Below are 21,138 nucleotides of genomic sequence, written 5' to 3' on the forward strand. Positions count from 1 at the left end.
CCCTTTAGAGACTCCATTCAGAGTTTCCATCGGTACTTCCATCAGATTTGATGGGAAGATAAAGTGCAGCACTAATCTTTCCAAAAAAAATGACAGCAATCCAAAAGTCCACAGACCCCATTATAAACCAGTGGGCTCCGTCATTCAATGATTGTAGCACTACTGTCATGGAGTCTGTTGTAACCGAAGCCACTATAGGGACCCACTCTGACTAGGTGGCCTTGATGGTGAGTGGGCTTGTACTTTTTGATCAAAATGTATTCTAACAGCCTGTTAGTTTTTCAAATGATGCTGAGAAGCAAGTAGATCAAAATACAAATGGTGGATGTGCGGCTATGCTTCTCTATTTTTGTTGTACATTTGAAGCCACTATAGTGGTGTGAACAGAGGCAAACAGGGAGGGATGTCATTGATCAGTCTGTGTACAACACTGAGGAATATGTTGCTGCTGATTTTTTTATATGACCATGCCAATGATGTGGTACTTTAATATATATATATATTGTATAATTTTCTGGTAAGCTTGTTTATTTATGTTTATTTATTTGTTTATTTAGCAAAACGAAGAAAAAAAAGGAAGGAAATAGAAACACAGATCTCAAAGAGATAATTTACATTTATTATTTAAATATTGTGAATGTGTCAGAGCATAAAATACTGGACATACGCCAGACTTGATTGTCTTGAAAGGTTTCTTTATTCAGATACATTAAAGCTTTTGTTCTTCAGAATTGTCCAAATGCTGCAGTCTATTACTTGTGATAACAATAGAATAGGACTGTTGGTTGCGGAAAATATCAGTAGTCTTTCTCTCTTCCACACTGCTGCGCTATGTCTTCATCTTTCCGTAAAAAGGATTTCATAGAAAGAAATGAGACATTTGCATTGATCGGATGACAAAATAAGCGCAACTCCCCTTGATGGTCACAAGGCAAATAGAAACCATATTGGCTCATACTGCATATATGCTGTACAGCTGTAGAGAATAGAGTTTATGTTTGCATTATTGTGTACACTGATCTCAAAATGAACAGATTTACAGTCATTGCTAGTATTGATTTGTCTGTTTTGTCAGAGCTGACGCATTGCTTAAGACATTTATTTGCAGAAAATGGCTATTGATGTGGGCACTGAACATTAAAAAAAGGCTGGATCAATAGGTGCGCGATGCATCCGTCACATACTGACTACAACATAATGCATTGCAGCCGCTTCAGTTTCATTCCTGTACGGGTCTTATAAGTAACATGTTAACACAGGTAACTCTTTGGCGGCCCTTTATGAAATATTTAACAGCAGCCAAAACCCAGATTATTCAGAAAAGGCTCCTGAGTCTGTTATGCAAACATGTCCAGCATGTACTGTCTTTATATATAACATTTGCAGATGTCTAATGACCGGTGGGATGTGTCTGGGGATAGGGCCGTCCATGATTTCAGGGCTGTAAAAGACTAGAATGAAATAAAGTACTCAAGTAGAATACTCAAAACGGGCACATCCCCTTTATCACCGATAAAACGTGTGCTTAAAACAGCACATTATGTCCTGATGGAGATAATGCCTATATGTTATATGACTTGCAAGTTGTACATTGATAAAGGTGATATGTATTCAATGGCTTTACCCAAGAGTTGCCCCTAGGAAAATGTTCTGAGTGTTATATCTCTGTCCACTAATGTTTTACATAGTTTATTTATTGGGATAGTTAATGTACAGCATATTCTAGATTGAGCTATCACATATGTGACACCAAGAGGATATCATTTGAAATAGCTGAACATGTCTAAATGGCTTAAATGGCACAAATCTTCACACAGATAATGTACATGGTGCAGACTGTATTTACTGTCGTGTCCAAAAGAATAGTTAAAAAAAAAACATGTGTTCCAAAATATTTAGTTACACCAGCCGCCTGAGCTAGAACAAATGCATTTTGGGAAGAGTGCAAATACACATTTACTGCTTTTTGCAATTGTACAAGATAAGTCTTTTGTTTTATTTATTTATTTTTTCTTCTTTTTTTCTTGTTTTTGTTTTTGTTTTGTATAAGTCATCATCTTCTTTTAAGCAAGTTTATATTCATTCTCATTAGAATGATCATTCACCAACACACTGACATTCTACAAACTATTGCCGATTTAATAATTTCTTCCAATGAAAAAGCACATAGCAGAGTATGGTGGCTCTATCCAACTCCTTAGTCAAGCAGTAAACCTCGATGGATACAAAATTTCCTGACGCTTTCAAGGAGGTGAAGGCCCGATGTAAAGCTGAATCCATACGGATTAATTCATATTCACCAAAAGAAACTGTGAAAAGAAGAGAAGAGTTTTCTTACAGTTTTATTGATGAATATGGGATTTCACAAATATTTCATCTTTCACAGTTAAGCTCACTTTTTGAGGAATTGTGGGTTTTTTCTCTAATGTAACACAGAAATCATACTAATAAAACACAGTTGGTTTGGATGCATCAAAAAATGTTTTACAAAAGCTGGGCTTGGGAAATATGCTTAAAGGAAGTTCTTGTCAGCTCTGTAGCATGCTCAGAGATTAAATGTCAAGGAGGCATGGCCGAGCCGCAGCATGCACTCTGACTACCTCCCTTCCCCATCCCTCCCGGCTCTGCATCATATATGTACAGTGCTTGGCTTCCAGCACTGAGCCCTGTACATCAATCATTCAGGGCAAGGAGAGGTTGCGGATAGAGGAGACATGCATGCTGTTTCTTGGCAGCATCTTCTTGACATTTGAGCCTTGAGCATTATATAGAGCTGACAGATTCCCTTTAAAAATGGAAAGGGAAGGTTTTATGGTAATATGAGGAGAAGACAGCAGGGGAAGAAAAACCTCAAGTAAAAACCCATATAAGTATCTTATTGCATATTAGACCGTTATAGCAAACTACTAACAACATTCCTATATAGAGAGGAGTAGTTTGTCCTACTATTAAGCAAATCCAGTTTAAATATTAGTTATTTTAGCTATCTGAAAATAAAAAAGGGAATTAGATTACATATTTATATAATAGTTATGTATATGGGTCTTGTATTAAATTCTAGTTCTAAACTATACAATGTGGATATTAGGCTATACCAATTTCATTTGCAACTGTAGTTTTAGATGTATCCTGAAGGCCAACAACATTTTTTGTCTTAAAGTTTTAGCTGTCTTTGCCAATATGTAGCCTTTCAGAGGACTTAAAGCAGACCTGTCCGCAAGGAAAACACAAATAAAAATAAGCACATGCTCTTCTGCGCCTCTGTGCACAGCCTAAAAAGCGCCAACAGAGAATGCACAATAAAACAGTAGTAAGCAGTCTAAAATGTGAATAAAGCCCTGACATGGACAGAGCCTGACAGACCCCAAAACATAAATGTGGTCTGTCGGGTGTTCTGCTTGTGTATGTCATTTTATAGCAATCTAACAGATCAAAAACAAAATGTTTTGTCTCATTATTCAGATAGATTCTGCGATAGAGGCCCAAACAGGGCCATCGATGCAGGTGTGGGCCTAACTTTACAGTTGTCTCTTTGCTTTATGTCTCTCTCTGCACTGTCCACAGCCTCTGTGTCCCTCTAGACACCCCCCTTCCTCTCATTTCCACCCTCCATAGACTTGTATAGTGTAATTCTATCTTTGGGCTGAAGGTTGGTCTAGTAAACATAGCACAGAATTGAGCTGATTTTCAGAGTGAATGACGTGGTTTCGTAAAAGAACCTTGACAACAGGAGAAAGAAGCATTTTTGTCTAATAAGATATATTACAATGTTTCTTATATTCGTTTGTACTATTAATCTATGCACAGTTTGTTTAAATGATAGTCCCTATTTAAGAAAAAGGCTTATTTCTCACTGATGGAGAGGACTATTGAAATAAAAAAAAAGCATTCCTGGAATCACAATGACTAGGCCTATCTAGCTATGGGCTTATGTACACCACTGGTCCCCTGTTGACAGGTTGGCATTAAAACAACAAGCTGATATTAAAGAGCCACAGTAAATTTTATCAGCAAATTTTCCCCGATACAAACAGTGGACTCTTATTTATTTTACAATAGAAGTCAGGGCATATGAGTAGACAGATATTTTTCACAATGTCAATGAAACTTGCGTTGTGGAACATTTATTGCATTGCCCAAATGTAGCTTTCTAGGAAGATGACAAAATAAATAATGCAACGGTAGTGTTTACCACAAATGTTGAGAACTAGTTCAAGTATTAATAAAGAAGTGTTCTGACTAATGTAAAACATCATTGCTCAGAACAAAATGATTACTGTTAGTGACCATGAAATGGTAATAGTTATGATAATGCCTATGGGCCGCTTACGTGAAAGTAGTAGAGAAAGTGAAAAGAGAAAAACAACTAGAGAAAAACCAGGAACAGAAATGCCAGGAAAGTAATGATAGGAGGGTAAAGCCTATGGACAGTTTCACTTGGCTTTCTATCTGCTTGCTCTGTAGATTGCTAATCTGTATTAGCTAAAGGTCATTTAGTTTAAAATATTTAAAAAGTCCTCCTCAGGACATGTACCATGCCTGGTAGTAATGTGACCGGTTGGGGCAGTTTATAAGAAGTCTTTGAGCAGCATGTTTTTCCAAATTTACATTTGCTGTTATGAAAAGCAGAAAAATGACCTGATACTTTTATTAATCATTTTATATTACGATGTTTGGTCTTTTCATCATGTTCATCTTGATACATTTGGATGAAGTGACCTGTCATGTATATACAGTAATGAATAAGAACTGATTTATTCCAGCTACCAGAATGTGAAACTGCTTTTATTTTCTTATCTCTTTTAGAAAAATGGCAACTGGAATCTTATTTGTTACATGTCATAAATCAGCACTATTGTTTCTCTGTAAATAGTTACACATTCTTGCTGTTTTATTTCTATGACATACAGTAACCAATGATGTAACTTCTAGCACTAAGCAAAAATGCCTGAGGCACGGACACGTCTTTCTGGTGAAAAAAAATCTTTTGTGAGGGACGCCTTGGCTCATAGCATAGATTTTCAACCTGCTTTTGGAGCTCCACTTAACTCCTCAAGGGCCTCACTGTTCAGAATGTAAATATGCGCAAAATAAACAATTCATATGTAGCACCCAATAGGGCAATCATTTACGGATCCATGCATATTCCTTTTTCTGTTTATTTCTCTAAAATGTAGTATAACTAACTTTCTTAAACAGTAAAGACAGACATGGCATGCTGCAATCTTTGCCTCTGTCTTACTCTCCCAGCCATGGATGCAATAGCGTTTCGGGGGTGGACCCCCTTAGTCATGATGCATGACTGAGGGGGTCCGCCCCCGAAACGCTGTCGTGTTTGTGGCTAGGAGAGTCAGACAGAGACAAAGACTGCAGCATGCCGTGTCTGTATTTACTATTTAAGACATTTGAACTGTTTATTTTTGTGCTAATCCCCCATATTTACATTCTGAACAGGGAAGCCTTGGCTCAACAGCTCAATGGAGTGGCAAGCTCCATTACTCCATTAGGGGCTGTCTTTTAACAGCATTTTAGTGTTTTGTTCAACATGATATTTTACATTATAGCAAACTTGTATTACATTACATATTTAGTACATGGCCACATAAAAACTTTTAGCAACTGGTGGGAGTCTCCGCACCCAGACCTTGGCTGATCAAAACTTTTGACATGTCTCTATAACAAGTCACACTTTATTTCGGGGTACATTTACACATACAGGATTTGTTGTATATTTGATGCTGCAGATTTCAATGTAAATGAAATTATTAAACACAGCTTCAAATCTGCAACAGATCCTGTACGTATGAATAAATCTTTAAATTATAGTAACGCTTTAAAGGGGTACTCTGGTGACATTTTTTTTTCAAATCAACTGGTGCCAGAACGTTGAACAGATTTGTAAATTTCTTCTAATAAAAAATCTTAACCCTTCCAGTATTTATCAGCTGCTGTATGCTCCAGAGGAATTTATTTTCTTTTTAAATTTCTTTTCTGTCCAACCACAGTGCTCTCTTCTGACACCTCTGTCTGTCTCAGGAACTGTCAAGAGCAGGAGCAAATCCCCATAGCAAACATCTCCTGCTCTGGACAGTTCCTAAAATGGACAGAGGTGTCAGCAGAGAGCACTGTGGTCAGACAGAAAATAAATTCAAAAAGCAAAGAACTTCCTCTGGAGCATACAGCAGCTGATAAGTACTGGAAGGGTTAAGATTTTTAAATAGAAGTAATTTACAAATCTGTTTAACGTTCTGGTACCAGTTGATTTAAAAAAAAAATTGTTTTTCTCCAGAGTACCCCTTTAAGCTGATACGAAGGCACATAATACTACTGGATGCATCAAAAGCAGCACAAATGCACATGAAAAGAATAAGATTCTTCCTTTATGAAATCCCTATGCCAATCACATACGGAACATTCATTACAGTCTGGGTGACCGTGTAGAAGAAAGTTATAGCTTAAATGGAGCAGGTGCACAGGAGCACTACCGGAGCAGTTTCAGAAAATGGTTATTTTTCAAGTTGGAGCTATGGTTAACAAAGAGCGGCTGATAAACAGGGCTCTTCTCACAATGCTTCTTCCAAATGTTCTTTTCAAATGAATGCCAGGCACGGTATACAACTCCATAAACTCATGTTTTGGCAGCAGTATAGTTGGACACTTTAGGGCCCACTTGTTTTACCATTGATAAAGATGCATTTGTTAAGATGTATTCCTGCTTCATAACAGGGATGCATTAAGTTCAAGTGTTTTATTATTCCAGCAAAAAAGGTTTTTATTTATTTGTGCTCATTTTCGTTTAAGGGATAAAAAAAAAAAGAGGCACAAGATTAAAGCTCCCTATGTGATTTCAGAAATGAGATTCTAGTAGCCCAGCTTTCCACATGAACACTTTCTACACTTCTATATACAGTTACCAGCATTTAAAACACAATTTTAGCACTTTTGCTGATGCTCTCAACAAAGTCAAAATGGCTTGTGCTTTGCTATCATTAAAATAGTCATTTAGAACTCCATAAACTTTTGTTGAAGCCACTATCTTCTGTGTTCAGTTGCATGAAAAAACAATCAGAAATAATATTATTATTTCCTATTGGGATAGTTTCCTCATGTGGATGGAGATTTAGTGCTGGCAATTGATAGATAGTTTACACGACGGTTGATTCCTAAATCGTAACATTTTACAGCCTGTGACATTGCTGTCATAAAGTCTGTCTTGTAGATTAGACTGGTTTGCACATTCTAACATGTGGTAGGACAGTTGTTTTAACTTATTTTAGTTAATAGAGAGGCTGTCCATGTACCACGTGTTTCTTCTTAGTGTGTCATTTATTTCTTTTTATATTTATTTATTTAATTTATTTATATTTTAACATGCCATAAGCATTGTCAGTTATTATAGGTATTTTTTTTCCTAATTAGAAGTAAAATTTGTTTCCATAAACCTGTGGCGCCTAAATTATTTTGCCATGTCTATGAAGAGTATTTATAAATTAGCTAGAATTTCAGAAACTACTACGTAAAATATGCAAAAAAATTTTTTTTTAAAGATATTTCATGAATAAAAATGTATACCCTCTTTGCAGTATAGGGATATGTTTTAGATTGCGGGGAGTCTGACTGCTGGGACCCCTTACAATCTCCTGCATGGCGCTCTGCTCTCCCCTGGAATGGAGCGTCACGACCCCTGCATGAAGCAGCTGCCACCACACCTCCTCAAATTATCTCTATGTGAGAGTCGAAGATAGCCGAATGGCTCTCCCATAGGGATATATGGAGGGGGCATGGCGGAAAGCAGAGGGCTCCAGGAGATAGTAGAAGGCCCATGCAGGAGATTGCAGGGGGTCCCAGTGTTCAGACCCCCGCACTCTACAAATTTTAAATTTTAATACACGTGACTTCTACTTTAACTGTATAAGAATATGACACTGTATTATGTACTAGAAATTGTTGGCCAATTAGTGTTTCCAAGACGATACCATATCTAACACCCAACAAAAAGCACAAATCTACATGCATTTTATGATAAGAACAAGTGAAGAATTGTAACCATGAAAGTTCTTCTGCAGGTTTCCTCCTGAGGATTACTTTATTGATGACATTAGTAAATAATAACACATTTCTAACTTTCGGGTAAATTTGGTCAACCAGAGTGCCTGATAAATTAGAACAAACAACTTTTTTTTCTTGTAACATAAAGTCATGAGTGACTATATATATTCAGCATAAAATAAACCTGAATTTCATTTTTAGTCAGGAAAACTTTATTTAAAGATATATATGTTTATATATAAAAAGGCAAAATAATTTAAATTACCATCAAATCTACAATTAAATACAGTAATTCTGTAATACGAATAGCTCATGCCTTACATGGTTTCTAATCAAAGCATGAACTTAAAACATTGAGCAAAAAACCCTGGTGTCTTAATATCTGAAATACAACGGTGTTTACTCAAATACAATTGTGATATAAAGAGAGAAACTAAGCTTTTTTTTTTTTAGAAAACGGAAAGAAATAATAAAAAAAAAAAAAAACATTTTGCAATTCCCCCTACAGTATGAAATATTCTAACAGCCAGAAATCCCTTAGGCGCTTAAAGTCCAAAGAAATCATTGTCTTTCGAGGAAAAGTCCTGTCTTGAGGCTAATACTTTACGAACATGTTGAGATAAATTACAGAGCCCCCAGGCCAGTGACTTCTGAAGAAAGCCTATAATGTGGAAAGAAAATAGAAGGGGGGAAAAAAGCAAAAAAAAAAAAAAATTCTTCTAACCATTAAAGAAGATAACACTCAGTTACAACTAGCATAGAAGAGCATATAAATGCAGGCAACAATTTCTTACAACAGTTTTTACTTAAGAGTTAATAAACCATAAATACAATAGTTTGGAACATTGCACAGCAGTTTTTTCAAGCTGTTAAAAGCCAGGGTGTCATTGTATTATATTCTGGTTCTCCTTTCTCTTTTATATATATATTTATATATGTACAAAACAGAAACACTTTAGTTAAGCACAATTTGTAAAAAGAGTGACTTTTAATAATGGTTACAATGTCATATTTAGTGCACTGGTGAAAACAAACCTACAATATTCAGAAATGACAAATAACACAAACTGGTACTGTATCTGGCCCAGTACAGTAATACTGACTTTCCTTCTCATGGAGCGCTTACATTACAGCCCCATATAGTAAAGATGGTTTAAACACTGAGTATCAGAAATATATATTGCATTTATTGGATACCGTGATCCTATTTGTAACTTATACAACTGAATAAAGATCTGCCTTTAAAGCTATGATAATCTGAGGAGTGCAAGTTGGTGAAAATTGCATGTGTATAGTGCCTGACCTTGGAGGTTGTGAGGTAAACCATGCTGTATGTCTACTTCAGCGCTAAGCAACGCAGATAAAAAAAAAACAAAAACAAAAAACACAGAAAATGAATGGAAATTAGCATAAAACATGATTCAAACTAGTTCCAACAAAGCAACGAAGAACATTATTCATAAAGGAAAGTAAATATTTGAGGTGACTGCCCCGAGCACTGCCTGTTATAGGATATTTCATATCTAAGGCTGCATTCACACTTCGTTTTGACATTATGGTTGCCGGATTCGGCTGGGGGAGGGGCAAACCGGGCTCTCCCGTACCCCAGCCGAACCAGCGCTGAACTCCATTTACTTTAATGAGCCGGCCGGAGTCAAACGGTAACTCCGGTCGGCTCATTTTTGACCCATGTGCGGTTTTGTGACCGGACCTAAAACCATAGTATACTACAGTTTTAGGTCCGGTCAGGAAACCGCATATGGGTCAACAATGAGCCAACTGGAGTCACCGTTTGACTCCGGTTGGCTCATTAAAGTAAATGGAGTTCAGTGCTGGTCCGGCTGGGGTACAGGAGAGACCTGGCTTGCCCCTCCCCCAGCCGGATCCGGCACCCGTAATGTGAAAACGAAGTGTGAATGCAGCCTAAGACAGATTAGTAATATAAGTGGTATTCTATAACTGAGATGTAATACAACTCTTTGCACTATTATGTACAGTGTCACAGTATTTCTGGCTATTCATTCTAGTATTTTTGTAAAATTGTAATGATGTGAGGGTGACATAATATTTCAGAATGTGTAAGTAGACTTTAGTGGAGTAACGCCTCTCTCATCTTCTTGGTGGCAAGTGTATAAAGATTCTCCAGTGGTTGTGTTCCTATACCTGAGCGCTAAACACTCTATTTGTCATTTACAGCATTGTAAAAATGTGACTTAGAGCCAAGTCTCAAGGAATGTGGCTGCATGCTGGAGCTGTTTGTATGCAAATGGCCATAAAGCATACTTTCTTCAATATGCTCTATACTTTACAGAGGACCTGTGGCCTCTCCTGACATGTCAGTTTAAGTAAAAACAGGAATTCCCCATGACATAACTATTTCAGAACATTTTTACTTGTAGCTCTGTGTTGTTCCTCTGTTATTCTTAGTAGAAATGTATGACTAAATAGGCAACTGGGTGTTTCCAGTTGGGGGCGTGTTCTGACACTTCCTGAGATTGTCCAATCAGAGCTAACAATATCAAACAGTGTAGGGACACGCCCTCACTAGTAGCGCTCAGTTGGCTATTTATACATACAGTCATACATTTCTAATCAGAATAACAGAGGAGCGGCAAAGAGTTATAAAAGAAGAGTCCTAGAGTGGTTACTTCATGGGGAATTCATGTATCTACTAAAACAGGCATGTCAGATGAGGCCACGGGTCATCTTTAAGCACTATGCATACAGACTACCTATGGATTTTGCTTTATATTTACATAGATAAAAAGAGTCAGCCTAGGTCCCTGAGAATATATTCTGTTGGTTTGTTTTTATAATTTTGAATGACATATGAGAAAAACTTAAAGAGGAGCTCCAGCTTTTATTAACTTTTTCTACATAAAATACAAATGAATGTAGCATTTTTATAATATCTTCATGACCTTTTCATGTCATTTTGACTATTATGTAAAGAAAATCTCCTACAGGAAACGAATGTTTGTCTCAACAGGAAAATATCACTTGTCAATGAGGTGATCACTGCTACACTGGTAAATCCCCTGGCAGTCAGCTGTAATAGCTGGGGTAGACTTTATGTGGCCGTGCATTTCCCTGTCGTTTACAATGTTTTTAGAAGGGCAGTTTGCTTTAACTGTCTAATATGCAAACTTAGGTAGTCTTTACATTTTCCAGATTTACTACAGTGGCTCAGGCTCTTCTTTTTTTTTTAGTCTAATTTTAGACCAACTATTAGGTTTACTTTTCATCAGAATAATGTACCAAAATGTTGGCACATGTACAGCACACCCTTCTTTTACCGAAGCCACACTGCTTTTTGGTAAGCCACACCACTTTTTGAGTGAGCCAAATAAGTGTAATAATAAATGTGGCTCATTTCATGTAAGACAGTTTTTTTTGGTGTAAAGTACACAAATATTCTGGCTCATATGCAATAATTTTGACCTTATGTTGTTTAAAGGGGAACTCTGGCACTAAGACATCTTATCCCCTATCTAAAGGATAGGGGATAAGATATCTGATCACGGGGGTCCCGCCGCTGGAGACCATTGCAATCTAGCATGCAGTACACACCTGTATGCAGTGTAGGAATGCTGGAGGCTACAAGTCTAATGCCTCCTGACCACGGGGACGGAGTATAGTGACGTCACGACTCCGCCTCCATGTGACGTCACGCCCTGGAGCCTCCAGCGATTCCTACAGTGCTAACAGGTGGATGCTTGAAGTGTATGGTGTTTTTTACTAGGGAAAGAAACTGAAAGAAAAGTGTGCATGAAAGAGGCTTTACACAGATAACCAAATAATATGGGATTGCACTCAAATTTCTCTTTGAGTGACTCTTTGTATTGATTCTCTCTTCTTAAAGGGGTTTGCCTATGACCATCTCTGGCCTGTTTGCCTCACCGGACGAAAATGCGTGCATTAAATGAAAAATGAGGCAGAGTTTTACACTGTGTAAACAGAGCCTTAAAGTGTTGGCAGACGTGCTGGTGTACGGTAGAGAATGGCTGTACAAATGATTGTCTTATTACCCCTTAAATACCCCTAAAGCTCAGTTACATTTCATATAAATACACAATATTATTTATATTAAAAAGGCTATTTGGAATTCATATATAAATAAGGACAGGACCAGAAGCCAGAATTAGATAAGAACTGAGATCATCGTAAGATCTGTCAACCTTCAGTTGTTATTATACAGATTTGTAAACTAACTTAAATAATAATGGCGATATGCACTGGGCTCAACAAGGGGGCATGGCTTAGCAGTAATTAGGTGTGGCTTTGATGAAAGGGGCATGGCTTAGCAGAAATTGGGTGTGGCTTTGATGAAAGGGGCATGGCTAAGCAGAAATTGGGTGTGGCTTTAATGAAAGGGGCATGGCTTAGCAGAAATTGGGTGTGGCTTTGATGAAAGGGGCATGGCTTAGCATAAATTGGGTGGGGCTTTGATGAAGAGGCAGGGCTTAGTTGTGATGTTGTGCTCAAAATAACAATCTTGAAATTGTGGTGCCCATTTGGGTATTAAATGTAAGCCAACTTAGCAATGGTCTAAATTTAGACTGGATAGTCTAAAGATGAGCCATGAGTCCTAAGTCTAAGTTTACATTTAAAGTTTTTATTGATCTCCTCCACTATATTTTCAGCCTGTGTTAACTAAAGGTGGAGCTTCAGTTTTAAAGGACTGTAGAACTACTTTAGGAATACTTTCGCACGTGCTGAATGACACCATCTTTTTATTTGGCCACGTAGCTTCTATAGGAGGGGAAGCCTTGCAGCTAAAAGACTAAAAAAAACTCACTGCAGTTTGTGACATAAACATGTGTGAATAAGTCCTGCATGATATAAAGAGGATGTAAAAAAGTGCAAAAGGGTGCCCTTAAAGAGGTTATCAGGAATTAAAAAAACAAAGCTAATTTCTTTCAAAAACTGTTAAGTTGTGTGTGGTATTACAGCTTGGCTCCGTTCATTTCAATGGAACTCCAATACTACACAACCTGGAGACAGACGTGGTGCTGTTTTTGGAAAAAATCTCCTCTGTTTTTCTAGTCCTGGATAACCCCTATAGGATGTAACAGTGTACAATAAGCCAATAGATCATTACTTCTAAAATCAATCAGAATCATGAAGAAATGTCAGGATGATGATAAAATGGGGAAGCTGGGCAGGTAAAAGTAGGGCTAACACACAGGATACAACAAGGCAATAATGCAAAGTAAAAAAAACATCAATGCACACCAATATATTCCTGGACATGAAATTGAAATTTCTCTTTGGAATCATAAAAGCCAAACTGTTCACTACCATTGAACCTACCTTCCTGAGGGACAAGTATTAGAAGGCAGGCTTTATAAATATTCGGCTGTATTAAAGCAAGCCAAATTTTTTGGGTAACGGAAAAATTTAGATTTTATAAATTCATCAAAATTATAATAATTTTTTGTCCTTTAGCACTGATCAAAATAAATAAGTATTCGAATCTACATAAAAGGTGTTTTTGTATAATTTATTATTATTATTATTATTATTTATTATTATTATTTTTTTATAAGTACATAACTACTTAACAGTGGAATGTTAGATCAGGTGATTCATGCTAATGTGTTAGCATAGTACATGTAGTACAGCCAACATCTTATTGATTCACGCACATATTTTCTTGTTTAGTTTTCTAGATTTCTAGTCTCATTGTGGGGGGGGAGGGGGGGAGGATCTATCAAAACCTGTCCTGAGTTGCCCATAGCAACCAATCAGATCGCTTCTTTAGTTTTTGAAAAGGCTTCTCTAAAATAAAGAAGCAATCTGATTGGTTGCTATGGGCAACTCAGTAACTTTACCTCTGGACAGGTTTTAATAAGTCTCTCCATTGTGTTTGGAATTGTATTCATAGTGTTTAATGCAAATACATCTCTCTGTATATATTAAAGGCAGTGATAAAGAGACCTCTATAGTATTGCTAGTGTTGGATATGCTGCAGGTAAAAGCCTGATACCTAATAAACCATTAAACCAACAAAACTAACTAGAATACACAAGTAATGTTTTTTATTCACTTTACATAAATCATAGAGTGAGAATATCCAGCTTTTCAATATAAAAGTGATTTAAATTTTCTGGTATTAAACTAAAATATTCCAGAAAGAGGGTCATCCAGTAATAACCTGTTTCTTCTGTGTCCACTTTGCATGCTGTGTCTATATTCTATCTTAAATCTCACAATTCTATATTTAAAAAATATTTTAATAACCTATACAACCATCTTGCTTTAACCACGACTGATCACAAGTATGTGTAAAAGCTTAGTGTCACCGTAGTGTCACAACACATTGTTATTAATAATATATCCATTATATAAGAAGTCAGTGCAAGATATTCTATGCATAGGTGGCTAGCATTATTTCGGTCATGCTAATATATTATTTTGTTATGTAAAATATATTAGAAATTCTATTCTAAAGAGCGTTTCTGTACCTGGACTTTTGTGTACGCTGTGTATTCCCACACGTATAATCTCATGGTAGAATCATTCTTTTTATTATATGCTACCAATGTAGGAATCCTTTAGTGTTATGGTAAGGACCATGATATTGGCAGTAACCACTAGAGGACAGGCTAATACTGAGCTTTTGAATGTATTTTAATTGAAGCTTTAATTCCTCCACAGTACAGATGTGAAAATATATAAAATCTAGAAAAACACAGTTTCTTAGCTAATACAAATACATTTATTTTTATTTTACAACAAAAGGATCACTGAAATGTGAACATGGTCTTTATTGTCTGCTTTCTATTGCGCTCATCTTTTATTACATTTGATCAGAGCTCAGGGCAATGAGAATAATGCTGAGCGGGATTCTTAAATAACTGATGCCGTTTCCGCGAACGGTGTTCAAGGATTTTTGTAGTTTTGTTCTTTTGAATATAAAAGTAAAACTGCTAAGAAACTGTCTTAAGAAAAACACGTTTCTATCTGTATTTTCTGGTCTCAATAATACAATAGATTTGTGCAATGCAATGCCTGGAATTAGTCTGTTGAACAACCCTATCATCCCAGCAGAAGTCAAGGGAAGTTTTTACCACTGCTTCATAACAGTAGCAGTTTATATTGACTTTTATGCAGAGAAATGACTATACACCATTGCAATAAACTGCAGCTCTTGGGTGCACTCACGTTCTGGTGACACGTACAGTGCTGTGGATGCCACCATGATGTGCTAGTTGTTAAGACAATGGATCGTGGATGTGAAGTTCAGACTTATTGATTCAGACAAAGCGGCACAAAACTTGCTTTGTGATATACTTAAAACTTGACCAGTTATCATCAACTACAGGTTACAACCACTTTTATACAATGAACAACTGGTTATCAGCTGCAGACATTGTTTTTTATATCTAGAATATAATGTACATATTATTTATTTCTTTTGGAAAAAGTAATTGCAGAAATAACCACATTGTACTTTTTGAATTATTTAATTTTGTAAGGCAAAGGTGCCAGGTAATTTTATCCATTTCTCCCCCAAACCCACCCCTAATAAAAACATATACATAAAGAAACTAAAGAGAGAATGAAACATAACATCAACTCAAATAAATAAATAATAAAACTGATAAACATATGCTGTTGGAACTAGTAACTATTTTGTGTTAATAGTCATGAAAAAAAAGGACAAAATTGAATCAGCAACAATAAACACTTTGCAATTTAACATAAAAAATGAAACAGAAAATAAGAATGCCATATTGTTGTCTTTAGAGTGATCTACCATGCAATCTTGGTAGAGCTTTGTTTTCATGCCTTCAATATGGAGCAAACTTCTGTCGGTCAGATTTCTTAACCCCACTCGTCGATGGAATTTTGGCAGTATAAGCAGGTAAATTCCCAGTGGCCCCCGCAGTGGCCGCTGCATTTAATGCCAGGAGTGGGACAGTTTTCATGCCAAGCAGACTGGAGACAGGAACAGCATAGTGGGTGGTCGGTAAAGTTGGTAGGGGGGGAGGGGAATTGACGTTAACCGCGGAGGCAGCAGCAGCTGCTGCCAACATAGCCATAGAGGTAGGGGTGGAGGAAGGGGTGGTAGACTGAGAGAGGTTCATGTTGAGGTCAACAGGGGTCGTGACGGAAGCAGTCTGGGTGCTCAGTTTAGCCATCTCTAAGCTGCAAACGAAGAGAGGAACAGGAACAAATAGGTTGGGATGGTCAAGCAAGGATAAATTTTGGGAAGAAAGGAATGGAATAGGAGCAAACAAAGTGGGATTGGGTTAGATTGGTCACCAAAAGGAACAGACATATGGAGGGTGGGGAGAGAAAGAGAAAAAAGGGAAAATGAGGGTCAGAGGAGGAACATGTTATGTGTTAAAGAAGAGATATAACAAAAGGGTACTTCATGATTTGATGAGGAAAACATTACTAAGACTCTAAAGAATGCCTTAACATAGGTGTGTTTAATGTCAATGAAAGAAAGAAATCTCAGGAATGCAGAGAATGATAAAGATGATAAAGCAAAACTTAAAACAAAATGAAAACAGAATTCTGACTTCTCCACGGCACTGGTATGTTTGCCCTTGTCAATTTGTGCATGTCCAATTAGGTTTAGAATTGTTTCCCTATTTCACTATACTGTTCAGAATCTTTCCTATACACTTTGTGTTATTAACCATTATCAACTTTAATGTTTCCATTGATCTACTTATGGCTGTCTGTCAGTTTATACAATATTTAACCATTTATATGCAAACACCAGATATTTTATTTCATAAATTTATACCATAAGAAAGGCAATAGAAAAACAAGAATTACTTTAAATTATATACATTTCAAATTTACATTTTAAAAGTTCAGCTCAAAAGTAAATTATAGGCCAGTCATAAAATAAGCAGTCTAAATACATGAATAATAATATACATAATAATACATATTACAAGTTTTCATTTAGAGGGCCATATCACTTGAAACAGTTCTTATCTATTGCTGTAGGATGTCAGTACTTTATGTATTACTAGTGAAAACTTAATTTGAACTTGTTAGGCTGAATTCACATCTGTCCGGCTTTACAGCATAGGTGAACTCAGCCTAAATATTGGAGCAACTGATGCCACAACTGATGACAACATTCATCAGTTGTCATCAGTTGTTTGGCATCAGTTGTTTGGCACGCCGGACAGTGGAACATAGCAAGCTGCGTTCCCCTCTCTAGTGCCATCCAGTCAAGTCCAATCAACCGGCGTCCAAATTGAGACACTGGATGATTGTGAACTGTCCCATTCAAATGAATAGGATCAGTTCTAGCATCAGTTTCCCTTTGGTGCTTGCCGGAGGGAGCCTCAGCATGACAACTGATTTAATAAAGGGGACCTTAAATTCCTAATTTGTAGGATTTTCATAGAAAGATATGGTAAAGGTTTGTCACAGCTAGACAACCTTGTCTCAGACCAAACCAGCCCTGGCGACAGATCCAGCTGCTCTTTTAGTGATCAGCTGTTCTAAGTGGCATGTGGTCACAAATGAATGGACAGCCATGTAACACATGGTTGCCACAGCCGGACCCCTTTTTAAGACACCCATAGGTCTTTGTGGAAAGGAGTTGCCCTCGCAAAACAACTTTTCCAAAACACTCAGATTAACAGGACTCGTCATCTTAAATCCAGTTGGTTGCTGTGGATAACAACACAGATTTCACCTGCAGTGTTATACATCTTCTCATAACTTAATGCATATGAATAACTTTGCATATTTTTTTTTATCATCGCTTTGCATTAAATATGGTATTAAAAAACATTTTCTCTTATTTTTTTTATTTTCTTTATATAATTCTGCAAAGTTTCACTTCGAAAGCCTCTTTGTTTTGACATACAGTGCCATCAGCTATGTCCTGGTCTGCCAGAGAAGCAGTCTGTTGGCTCTGTTTTTAGCTCATATCTTTTCTGTACTAAATGATCTTCTAAGTTTGTTTATGGCCAGAACAGTTCATAAATCAGTTTACGATATTGTTCAGCAAAAGAAATATAAGAGATGGAACAGAGCCAAGAGATTGCTTTTCTGAAAGACCAGGCAAGCTTATTTTAACCCCTTCCCGCTATAGGACGTATGCATACGTCTCAGCATCCGACACGTTCGCGCGTTGGGACGTATGCATACGTCCTAGCAATCTCCGGCACTGCCGCGGGCAGCTCAGGAGATCAGCAGTGGGACCTGGCTGTCAATCACAGCCGGAGTCCCGCCACAGCTGTCAGAGCCACGATCGTGCCAGTCCCGGAAGCATTAACCCCATTGATGCCGTGATCAATCCTGATCACGCATATATGGTGTTGACAGTGGGAGCGGGCTCCCCCTGTTAACCTATGGTGGTGCCACAATAAGATCGCGGATCGCCATTGGTTGCTATGGCAGCAGGAGGTCAGATCATGACCTCCTGTCTGCCTGCTACAGAAGCCTGGGAGATCCAGCCACAGGTTGGATCGCACAGGCTGTACTGTTAGCAGCTCGTCAGGTCATACTGTGCTGCGGTACAAAGGTATTGCAGCATAGTATAACCTGTAAAAAGTGTAAAAAATTTTATAAAAAGTTCTTCAATAAAAGTATGAAGTGTAAAAAAAAAAAAAAAAGCCCCTTTCCCAATAAAAGCCCTGTATTTTCACCAAAAAAGATCAAAAACACAAATCATATACATAATAGGTATTACCACGTCCGTAATGATGTGTACTATAAAACTATAATGTAAATTTTCCCGCAGGGTAAACGTCATAAAAAAAAATGCACCACTTATATAAAGGGCAATATGTCATGTAAAAACAATCTCAGAATCGCTCAGCTCAGAAAAAGCGTTCTAAAGTTACTGCTATTTAAAGAGATCCATGTCAAATAAAAAAAAAAGAGCCTTGTCATTAAGGTAAAAAATGGGTCCGTCCTTAAGGGTTTAAAGGGAAACTGACATCCACAAAGCCCAATACACTGGGGTATAGTGCGGGTGAACAGCATTAAAAAGAGGGGTTACCAAGTCGGTCATTCCTCGTAAATGGAGATCGTCTGCTCCCCCCACTACTGGAGAATTTCTTGCGGAAGTCAATTACTTCCAGCGTATGGAGGAGTTGATTGCTTTGACCCCTGCAGAGAATGATCGCTATACTAAAACGTGGTTTGATTGGCTGTCTTTTCATTCGACACCTGAGTATCGTGCTCTGTTGGCTTCTGGGACCCCTGTGGCTCTATGCCCTATGCCTGCCCATTTGATGAATATTCTAATTTCTTCACTCTCTTGTCACTTGGATATGAGTAACGCTTAAAGTTATAATTTTAAGGAGTGTCTGGATTCATGTTTTACTTCTTTGTCCATGATAAAATGAATTTGACTAACTTTGGCTGTATAGTTAACACAGCCTATAATCTTTGTAATGTATACCTTTCATGAATATATGATTTATTAACCAATGATTAGCAACTAAAATCAATATATAAATATATTTCTAAACTGGTTACCATACAAGTAACTCACATTTACATTAGCAATCAATCAAACAAACAAACAAACACTTATCCCCTATTCTTTGGATAGGGGTTACATTTTCCTACACTGCAATACTCCTTTAACCATTCAATCAGATCTAGTGTAACCTTACGCACTCAACTACTAAACAGAGTCCCCTATAATAAATATATAAGATCCATCAACAGCAGTTAACTCGCTTATTCTTGCGTTCAATAAGCAAGATAATATTTTTCCATGGATTGCTTATAAAACAAGCTTTAGGTACATCTGCAGCGTATTTCACGCTGCGGATGCAAGCTTTAGGCACATCTGCAGCGTATTTCACGCTGTGGATGCACCAACGGCAGTCACAGATTTCCCACTGTAGAAATGCGGCACACCAGAAGAAAGTCCAATAAAGTGCAGTTTATTCCAGAAGAGAAAATGTAATTTAATAATATTTCTGAGAACAGGGTCACGCGGTGGCGCATCCGCATGACACATGCGCCGACGGCCGTAATGGAGGAAATGCAGAGGGGGTAGCTCTGTGTGAGTGGACACACAGAGCTACCCGCTCTGCAGTCCCTCCGTTACGGCCGTCAGCACATGTGTCATGTGGATGCGCCACCGTGTGACCCTCTTCTCAGAAATATTATTAAATTACATTTTCTCTCCTGGAATAAACTGCACTTTATTGGACTTTCTTCTGGTGTGCTGCATTTATCCATAAGTTATATACATCTGTATACTTTTTGTAAAGAAGGGTAGAAAAGTGTGGTATACTATGCTATTCTGTCCCAGAAAAAAGTATACAATACATTTTTTCTATACTAGTCTATGTACTAGGTACAGAAAGCATTGCGGTTAAATTTTCTTTATTTTCTTTAATTTATATTGTAAAATCATGATGCTAACCCAGCCTAAAAAGAAAAACTGTCTTTGTTGCCCATAGCAACCAATCAGAGCTCAGCTTTAATTTCTTAAACTGCTTTGTAAAGTGGTTATCCAGGAATAGTAAAATTGGGCCAGAAAACAGCACCACACTTGTCCTCAGGTAGTGTGTGATATTACAACTCCACTCCATTCACTTCAGTGGAACTGAGCTGCAATATCACACACAACCTGAGGACAAGTGTGTATTTCTAATCATCTGATTTGGGCAAATAAAGATATTTAATTGACAATTCAATGTCTTCTTAAATTTTAAATGTTGATTTTTATAAATTTTCAACAGTTGCTGGAATTTTTTTGCACCTCAGTAGGAATTTATAAAAGTTGCATGAGCGCACGGGGAGGTTTGGTGGGCCAGTGACTGGCTTAGGGCTTCATTGTAATTTCTGCAAACTATAAATCTTTTTAAAGGAATATTCTGGCCCTAAGACATCTTATCCCCTATCAAAAGGATCCGCCGCTGGGCCGCCCTTGCAATCTTGCATGCAGCACCAACCTCTGGTAGCTGCACGCAGTGCTGCTGCCTTCGAGTATGCCGGGTCACCACTACGGGGCCATAGTCTAAAGCTATTACTAGAACCTCACCAAGCAGCATGGTGATGTCTGGATGGTTAAAGAAAACAAAATAAGGAAAAAGGGAATTTTTCCATTAACCATGTATGAGATTAAAATATTTG

General features: G+C 37.4%; 1 protein-coding gene across 13 annotated transcripts in view; it reads right to left on the reverse strand.

Moving 5' to 3' along the window:
* Positions 1-598: 598 nt before the first annotated feature.
* The window catches only part of LOC130273638 (poly(rC)-binding protein 3-like), a 744,530-nt gene continuing 723,990 nt past the window's right edge, over positions 599-21,138 (reverse strand). For 11 of the 13 annotated variants that reach the window (XM_056520770.1, XM_056520765.1, XM_056520766.1 and 8 more), the window contains one exon: positions 12,354-16,203. In XM_056520770.1, coding sequence (XP_056376745.1) covers positions 15,846-16,203 — 358 coding nt within the window. In that variant the 3' untranslated portion in view covers positions 12,354-15,845. Of the gene's footprint in view, positions 2,310-8,049; positions 8,711-12,353; positions 16,204-21,138 lie in introns of those variants that run through there. The other 2 variants (XM_056520776.1, XM_056520775.1) reach the window with 2 other exon arrangements.

The sequence above is a fragment of the Hyla sarda genome, chromosome 5 (genome assembly GCF_029499605.1).
Source record: "Hyla sarda isolate aHylSar1 chromosome 5, aHylSar1.hap1, whole genome shotgun sequence".
NCBI lineage: Eukaryota > Metazoa > Chordata > Amphibia > Anura > Hylidae > Hyla > Hyla sarda.